General features: G+C 40.1%; 1 protein-coding gene across 2 annotated transcripts in view; it reads left to right on the top strand.

Moving 5' to 3' along the window:
- Positions 1–8,262, top strand: part of dyrk2 (dual-specificity tyrosine-(Y)-phosphorylation regulated kinase 2) — a 13,718-nt gene extending 5,456 nt beyond the window's left edge. For both annotated transcript variants that reach the window (XM_053688295.1, XM_017494740.3), the window contains exon 3: positions 3,487–8,262. In XM_053688295.1, coding sequence (XP_053544270.1) covers positions 3,508–5,079 — 1,572 coding nt within the window. In that variant the 5' untranslated portion in view covers positions 3,487–3,507 and the 3' untranslated portion in view covers positions 5,080–8,262. The remainder of the gene's footprint in view (positions 1–3,486) is intronic.
- The last annotated feature ends 670 nt before the right edge of the window (positions 8,263–8,932 follow it).

Here is an 8,932-nt window from a genome sequence, read left to right as displayed (position 1 = left end):
AAACACATTAAAAATACAGACTTATGAATATATCCGCCCCTTTTTTTTTTTTTATTAATAATTACATCTTACATCACATTAGGAATTGATTGTGTGTGTGTGTGTTATTGTCTGAGAGTGAGAAAGAGAAAACATACTAGTGGGCAGGATGGGCACACCAAATTGTTGAGGCCCCCCGGGTGCCCCCTGGTGGCCCCCAAGGGGGCCTCAGCCCCCACTTTGAAAACCACTGTTCTATGGGGTTCAAATCAGGTGATGGCCCTGTAGAATCTTCCAGGACTTCTTCTGCAACCAAGCATTGGTGGAATATGAGGTATGCTTGGGATCATTGTGCTGTTGGAAGGTCCACTAACGCCCAAGTTTCAGCTTCCTCACAGACAGCATGACGTTTTCTCCTAGGATTTCCGGATACTTCAATGAATCCATCTGGCCTTCCTCCAGACATACCGCTGATCCATCGTGTCAGAAAGTTCCTGTTTTGTTTCATCGCTCCACAGAACAGAATCCCCAAACTTCTGTGGCTTATTTATATGATTTTGAGAAGAATTTTCTTTGCTTTGGGGTCAGTAGTGGCATGCGTCTTGGAGTTCTGGCATGGAAATCTTCTGCGTTTAGTACGCACCTTACTGTGCTCACTGAAACCTCAGTGACTGTTGCTACCAAGTCTTGCTGCAGGTCTTTTGCAATCAGTCGAGGGTTTTTCCACAAACTGCCTTCTCAGAAATCTGCTTGCAGCCGTTGATAGCTTCCTTTTTTTGCCCTGTCCAGGTATTTCATAAATTTTCTACCCCGAGCCAGTTCAGGTATTTCATGTGTTCTAGCTCAAGCTGGTGTAACTAATGAGGCCCTTGATTAAGTTGTATGAGGTGTGCTTGAGACCACACCTGTTTTGTATATTTGTGCTGTTGTGAGGGATTCTATTCAGACGGTTGAATAACTTTGGAATGGAGAAATCATTATAAGTTGCATTTTCAGTTGAATTTGGAGAAACCACTTGAAGCATTCCTTGTGTTGAACTATTTCAGTTGCTTTAGTTTGATTTGTTCATCACAAACAACTGAAAACCTGTAAATCTTTACAATAAACCTGATTTGCAGTGGGGGTTGAATAATTTTGATTGCACCTGTATCTAGGCTAAACATTTTTGTGAATTAGTTTGCTAGGTTACTTTTCTATTTTAAAATGAATTATATTATGTTATGTTATATTATGTTATGTTATATTATGTTATGTTATGTTATGCATTTAGGATCTCTGTAGAGTCTAAATGAAAAAGTTTGGCTTCCCCCACAATTGTCATTCTGAACCGTTATCAACAGGTATTGCATGAACAATGGTCTATAATACATATGCTCCTTATTGAGCCAGACTGAAAAGCACAGAAAGGCTTTCATTGTGAAATAGTTCACTAATACAGATGTGAACTGTGGCCTTGTGTTCTGTCATTGGTCATGTAGGCAATGAAAACAATTAGGCATGGCTTAACATATTGTGTGCTGAGCTGTGGAGCTTGCCGTTAGTGGGGGATGGGGAGAAAGAGAAAGAGAGAACCAGCCCATTAGCCTGAACCATTACAGGATTCAACAACAGTCTAGCCCTACTGGTCTGATAGCTCACATGAAACAACATGGTCGGAAATCTCTGATGAACAAATGTTTTAGAAATACTTGAATGAAATTCCACTTCCTGTCCCGGTTGTATTTTTACTCTGCGTGACTGTAACAGAATATCGGATTTGCATTAATGCCAGTTAAATTCAACTATGAAGCGGGCTTTATTTAGCATTTCTAATGCACGTACAAAGAGAATAGCACGGAAGCTCAAATAGCTTAATTAGCTGACCTCACAGGTGTGCATCTTTTAAAGAGTCAACTTGTATTCCAAATACTAGAAATAACCACTTTAATCTTGAGCTATGTTTCTCTTCAAAAAAAGAGAAACGCTAAGCTTTTAGGTTTGGATGCATGTTATTTGCTGGCTCGCTCATATGACTCAGAGTGAACACAACAGGAATGCATGTATAATGTAATGTGCGTATTAGTGCATAATTGTGGAATCTAACGTTAATGGCCTATATTAAGGTTTTAAATATCACCTTGAAACAGAAGGGAAATGTTTTATGGATCCAGGGTGTTAGAGCATTCATAGTTTTATATATCAAGCATGTTAGCTGTTGTAAATAAACATAATGTTCAGTTATTCGTCGGGACATTATTTGTGAATCATATACAGTATATTAATTATATGTGAATGGGCTAAGAGTGCAATAAGTATTCTGCCTGTTATTTCGTATTCTTTTTCCACCCGCATTTTTTATTTTGCTTTGTTTATTAAAGGGCTATTAGCAAATGTAGTTTTCCTATATGCTACCAGAGAGTACAGAAACCTGTTAGAAGAGAGTTCAAATAATTATGCCCTCCATGTCATTTCTTTTGTTTGTCCAGTGCTCCAGTTGGCTCCAGTTCTGTGCGGCAGTTAGTTCACATGTCCTCCCCATGACATTAGACCTGCCGCTTCCATACGCTGTGTTCATGAGGTTATTCATCTCCTCTGTTCATTAGACTCAGTTATTTTGCTCTAGTTTTTAGGTGTTTTTGTCACCAGGGCGCTTTGTTTTAGAGTAAACATTTCATACGTATGGGTCTTAAAAAAACAGGAATTTCTATCTAGAGATCGGATCTTGATTAACTGATGAGGTATTGGTAACTACTACTTAGTTATGTATTTCTTTCAGTTCCTGTTTACACTTTAGCAGTCAATCTCTGAACATTCACATCTGACAAGCCAGAGCTTAAGAAGAACCATAACTGTCTTAATTTAAAGCAACAAATACTAAACTTTTTAGGCACAATTGTGCACAGTTAATGGGGAAAACAGCCTCTCTGAGCAGAGGATGTATGTAGAGCCAATCTGACCACTGCAACAGGATGTTATAGTAAAACAAGTCAAAGAGACAATCACAAGCATCAGGAGACAAGGAAATGCATGTCTGCTTTCCTGTCAACATCACGAAAGCAGGAAATGCATGCCTCATGTTTTTGGTAAACAAAGTTGAGCTTTTGTTCACGTTTGAAGATCTGGGAAGATGGATCAATCCTGGAATAATAACATGTAATAATAAAAGACAACTAATGAAAGACAACATGCATGCTGTATGTTTGCAAATGACTGTGTATGCATTGATGACATTTTATAACTGAAGTTTTCCCTTCTGTGGTCACGTGTGTATTTATAGTGTGTGCATCAGCCACCTTTGTTCTGGCTAAAAATAGAGAAGATGGATTTATTTGCTCCCTGTCCTGGGCATGCTGAGCATGCTCGATTTGAATTCTGGAAATGGAACAGGAATTCTGGAATTGTACTCAGCTTTACAATATGCTCAAGAAAAGTGCACAGAGTGCAGCAGATTGTAGTCCTCTGAGGTTTTTGTATTCTGCTTCCATCCTCTCTCTAATCGCAGATTTTCTTTGTTTGTACTTTTGCTAGGTTGGAGGCAATAAGAACACGATGAATGACCATCTGCATGTCGGAAACCACCAGCAGATCCACGTTCAACAGCTGTTTGAGGAAAACAGCAATAAAAGGACAGTGTTGACGACACAGCCGAATGGGTTGACGCCAGTAGGCCGAGCAGGCTTGTCCTTGCCAGAGAGGCAACAAGAAAGCAGCCAGTGTAGGGCGGGCAGTTCCGCCTCCACCAAAGCGACTGAAAGCAAGCCCAAGATCGCCCCTATTACTCCTGAGCAGGCCATGAAGCAGTACACGTCCAAACTGACAGCATTCGAACACCAGGAGATTTTCAACTGCCCTGAAATATACTTTGTAGGACCAAATGCTAAGAAACGGCCAGGTGTGGTTGGGGGCTCAAATAATGGTGGTTACGATGATGATCAGGGCTCTTATATCCATGTACCCCATGACCATATAGCCTACAGGTATGAGGTATTGAAGGTCATTGGTAAGGGAAGTTTTGGACAAGTAGTGAAGGCCTACGACCACAAGGCTCACCAGCATGTGGCCTTGAAAATGGTGCGCAACGAGAAGCGGTTTCATCGCCAGGCAGCCGAGGAGATTCGGATCCTGGAGCACTTGCGCAAGCAGGACAAAGACTCCGCTATGAATGTCATCCACATGCTGGAGCACTTCACATTCCGCAACCACATCTGCATGACATTTGAGTTACTCAGCATGAACCTGTATGAGCTCATAAAGAAAAACAAGTTTCAGGGCTTCAGTCTGCCACTGGTGCGCAAGTTTGCGCACTCTATCCTGCAGTGTCTGGACTCCTTGCACAAAAACAGGATCATTCATTGTGACCTCAAACCCGAGAACATCCTCTTGAAGCAGCAGGGACGCAGCGGGATAAAAGTGATCGACTTTGGATCCAGCTGCTTTGAACACCAGCGGGTCTATACTTACATTCAGTCACGCTTTTATAGGGCACCAGAAGTCATTCTGGGCTCTCGGTATGGGATGCCAATTGATATGTGGAGCCTGGGTTGTATTTTAGCGGAATTACTAACAGGGTACCCTCTCTTGCCTGGAGAAGATGAAGGGGACCAACTAGCATGTGTCATAGAGCTACTGGGCATGCCCTCCCAGAAGCTGTTGGATTCGTCCAAAAGAGCCAAAAATTTTGTCAGCTCAAAGGGATATCCTCGTTACTGCACGGTCACAACTTTACCTGATGGCACGGTAGCACTAAATGGTGGACGGTCACGTAGGGGTAAGCTTCGAGGTCCGCCAGGAAGCAAGGATTGGGTAACTGCGCTTAAGGGCTGTGACGACCCCCTCTTTTTGGACTTCCTCAAGCAGTGTCTGGAGTGGGACCCGGCTTTGCGTATGACTCCAAGCCAGGCCCTCCGCCACCCGTGGCTGAGAAGACGCTTGCCAAAACCTCCCACTGGGGAGAAAACTACCGTAAAGCGAATCACTGAGGGCACAGGTGCTATAACCTCTATCTCCAAATTACCTCCCACATCGAGTTCAGCCTCAAAATTAAGGACTAACCTGGCACAAATGACTGACGCTAATGGGAATATACAGCAGAGGACAGTGTTGCCAAAATTAGTCAGTTGAATACTAATATTTTTGTTTGGTTCTTTGTTTTGTTTCTATAAATGTTGTTATTTAAATATGTGGAAAGGCGAGCATCCACAAGTGTGAAAGGTTTTTTAGGAATATAGTCTTTAAATCATCATTTATTTACAGCTTTGTAGCACCTTTTTTTGTTCAAAACACTTTTTTGTTTTACTTTCTTTTTTTCTTTTTTTTTTTTTTTTTTTTTTTAGAAATACTAAAATGGCCAAGAAAGAGGGAACATTGCTTTTAAGTTTTTATTTCAGGACTGTACTATGTGGAATGCTGCAGAGAGCATTCATGCAATCTGGCCTATTACTAATGAAGTCCTAATTAGTTTCCTCACTTACATCTTGTAGCATAGAGTAAAGACTCTCAGCAATGAAGTTCATTTGGATTTTTTTATGTGTGTTCTCGCTAGGGTTTAGCTCGCTACCTCTGTAATCTGTTGGAACAACACTGCGTCGATGAAGGAGAATTTTACATGCGTTTCTAAAGCGCTACGCTATCTGCAGTCGCGTAGCGTTTGAAGCTCTTTATATTCATGTTCGTTTGTGAATGAGAAGGTAGGACAAGATATAGAAGACATTTGAAGAGCATCGTGAAAGCAAAGTGAATGTTTTGGACTGCTTTGAGGCAGAAGGGAGAAAAAAAAAAACAATGTTTACATGACAGACTTGGTATGTGCCTAAAATCTCTTGACATTCCTTATAAAATGAACTCAAGGAAAAGAGAGACTTCAGGGTATTGTAACCTTATAAATAGACTTCTGGCAAGTTAAAAGGAATTTATTTAGTTTGACTGAGTGGACTCTGTTCTCGGCAGTACTCGACAGGTTCGTGTATTTAACTATAAGCTATTCTCCGGAAGAACTGCTGGGAACACAATGTCGTACTGTCTAGTGGGGAAAACTTTGGTGCTTTTACCTTTTTATATAAAAGGTTGTTTTTTTAAAAAAAAAATCATTTTAAACCTATGCTCATGGAACAAAATAATGTTTTGAAGCTAATCGTAGTTAACAAATAGGAAGCAATAGGAAGCTTTTAAAATCGCTAATTCTCCCTTCTAAGGACTGCTGCTTTTGCAGGGATTTTAGAAAGGATCGTGCTAATCATTTATCGACAGGACTACTTGAAACTGAGCCAGTATTAACACTATCATTGAAAAACTACAGCAGAGAGGGGAACTTTAAACGAGAGGCTCGTCTCATCCGGCTGTCGTTTGTAATCAGAGATCACCCTCTGAAATTCATATCGCGTTTTCTATATTTAGTTTTTAGTGTGGTCTCGCTAGTATGTGGCCAGAGTTTAAACTCTTAAAAGCTTGTTCCCTTCTTTCAATGAACTTGCATGGTTTTACCTGAACACACACACACACACACACACACACGTACAAAATAGTGGAAAATAATTTCACAAACTGGCCATTTTTTGTAGCAATTTTGATGTGGTAAGAAAAGAAAATAACTGACAAGGGTCTGAAAGCTTTGTAAAAGTTTAATTTATTTATTTCTTATTATTGGTTGATTTTTAATTTAATTTTTTTTTAAGAAGAGCTAATATAAAAAGAAACAGTGGCCAGAATGTGTGTTTTTTTGGCTTGTTATCAGTGGAGTGACTTACAATGTAATGCTTTTGAGACTCCACTCGCAGGAAAACGCTCTCGACCGGATGCGAATGTGGCGCTGGTGAAAAAGGGGTCGGACCAAGGGCCGTTAAAAGCAAAGCTGCGGCATTTATGTGGGTTTTAATACCCCTGCTACTGGTTGGCATGGTACCCAGCCTGCTGCACACTGCCCAGTCCCCTCTGGACGCCTACAGTACATTTGCGAATGCACAATAATCTGCCAACACCAGCAGGCAGTTCACATTGTACTTTATATCTTTTTGCTGTTTTGTGGATTAACAGTGGTGGGGAATAATTGTGCCCTTAGGTTTAATACAATGTGCCTTTGATTATCAATGCCATTCATTTTTGTCCACCAATGACACCCCCAACCCAGTCATTTGTTGTTGGGTACACCGAACCGTAGGCGACTACAAAGATCCGCTTTATAATGGTGATCACCTTGCACTTGTCTGAGCATTGCCCAAAGATCCTCCTGCAACCCATATAGTGGGTTCTGGGTGGAAATTGGCTGCACAAATGAAACGTTTTATATGCAGTTTGGACACGTGATTTGAGTTAAGACCTCAGAGACCCATTGCCAACAGGTATATCTCACCAAGTCAAACCTATACCTATTTCCTTTAGTGCAAAAAGGGTCTTTTCTACGCCATCCATCTTGTCTTAACAAACTCAAGGGGTTACATTTGCTTCATTGTATTACTCTGTAAATGACACATCTTACTATTTTACCTCAGACTGTTGTAATATTCTTGTAATTTATTAGCACAGGGCATTTGGTATAAACCAAAGTGCATTCCTTTCTATGTTTGTGGCTAGGAGGAAAAAAGCCAGAGTTTCTCAGTTTTGTTCTTTTTAGCTGAGAAAGAAGAGGCTTTCAAGCTAATTTTATCTGTCAAGGGTAGTATCTAGAAAAAGCTATCTTCAGTCAAGAAAGAGAGGTAGAATATGAAAGCTTGTGGCACAGAGCCTTCTGAAATGTTTGATCGATGCACCATGCCTCTAAACGTCTGGTGCAAGACATGATGCATGTGTAATGTGCTGAATATTGCTGCCCCAAGAATATTCAGCAAGTCAATAGTCAGCCCTGGCTGCAATACGGCAGTTGTGTCATTGGGGCAAACTGAAGCAAATGGCTGAGCGTTACATTTTGAAAGGATGTACCTTTTTACTACTTTCTATCAAAATGTTATCCCAGGAAGCTGAATCTAGCTATCCACTGTCAACTCTGGTCAGTTCGTTTTTTTTTCTTTTTTCTTTAATCTTTAAATAAGGAACAAAGTTGACATTCATTTATATCCAACCATAGAAACGTACTGTACATATATGAACTTTACTACGAATTCAATGTGGATGTGTACATATGTAAAATGTTTTCCCTTTTTGTCAAATGCTGCTGATAACACTACATCAGTCATGTAGTGGATTTTAATCTTGGCGGCCAGTTTTATGATACTGTATGTATTGTACAGCTGATTTTTTTTTTCTAGTGATCATTCGTTAAATTTTATTGTTGTGGCCAGAAATAATTAATAATAAAAAAAGTTTTAATGTTGATCTTTACAAAACCTTTCATTTTGTTGACGGTCACTTCATGCGAAAGTTGTTTGTCTTGAACAGATAAAAAGGGTTTAAACATACAGCTCTGGCTGAAAGACAGAAACCTTATCTTGTAGCACATGAGTATGTTTTTGTAGAGAAACAGATTGGGAAAGGGAGTTTCTGACAATGTCAGCAACCCTAAAAGTTGCTCGAGAGGTTTTCAGTGTTGGGTTGGACGACAAACCAGGGGAACTTTGGACACCAGAAGTACAGCTCTTGTTGGAATATTGTTGAATGGGATTATAGGCTCAATTTTTCATGTTGGTCAGCATTATTAGCTTTTTAACACTGGATACTTAGACACCATTTCTCAGATATAATAGACTGATATTTTCAAACCCACATTGAGCCTGTGGAGAACCTCTTATGATGTTAAATATGCTGTTTTTTGATAGATAAATGTTCTGTAAAAGAATTAAAGGACATTATATAACCTACTTAAATTTAATATATGGTAGAAGTGCTAGTTAAACATGCAGCTTGATTACCGTTGGTTTATGAGAAACAAGTTGGCCCTAGAGCAATGAGCATCATCAAAAGAAAACTAGTGAATCACAGTCAGTGTGCAAAAACATGAAGAGTGTCTCCTATGAAACTATTTCTCCGTCCTAGGCGTAACGGATGA

The sequence above is a fragment of the Ictalurus punctatus genome, chromosome 19 (assembly GCF_001660625.3).
Source record: "Ictalurus punctatus breed USDA103 chromosome 19, Coco_2.0, whole genome shotgun sequence".
Lineage (NCBI taxonomy): Eukaryota > Metazoa > Chordata > Actinopteri > Siluriformes > Ictaluridae > Ictalurus > Ictalurus punctatus.
Note: the sequence above shows the minus strand (reverse complement) of the source record. Positions and strands in the feature narration are given on the sequence as shown.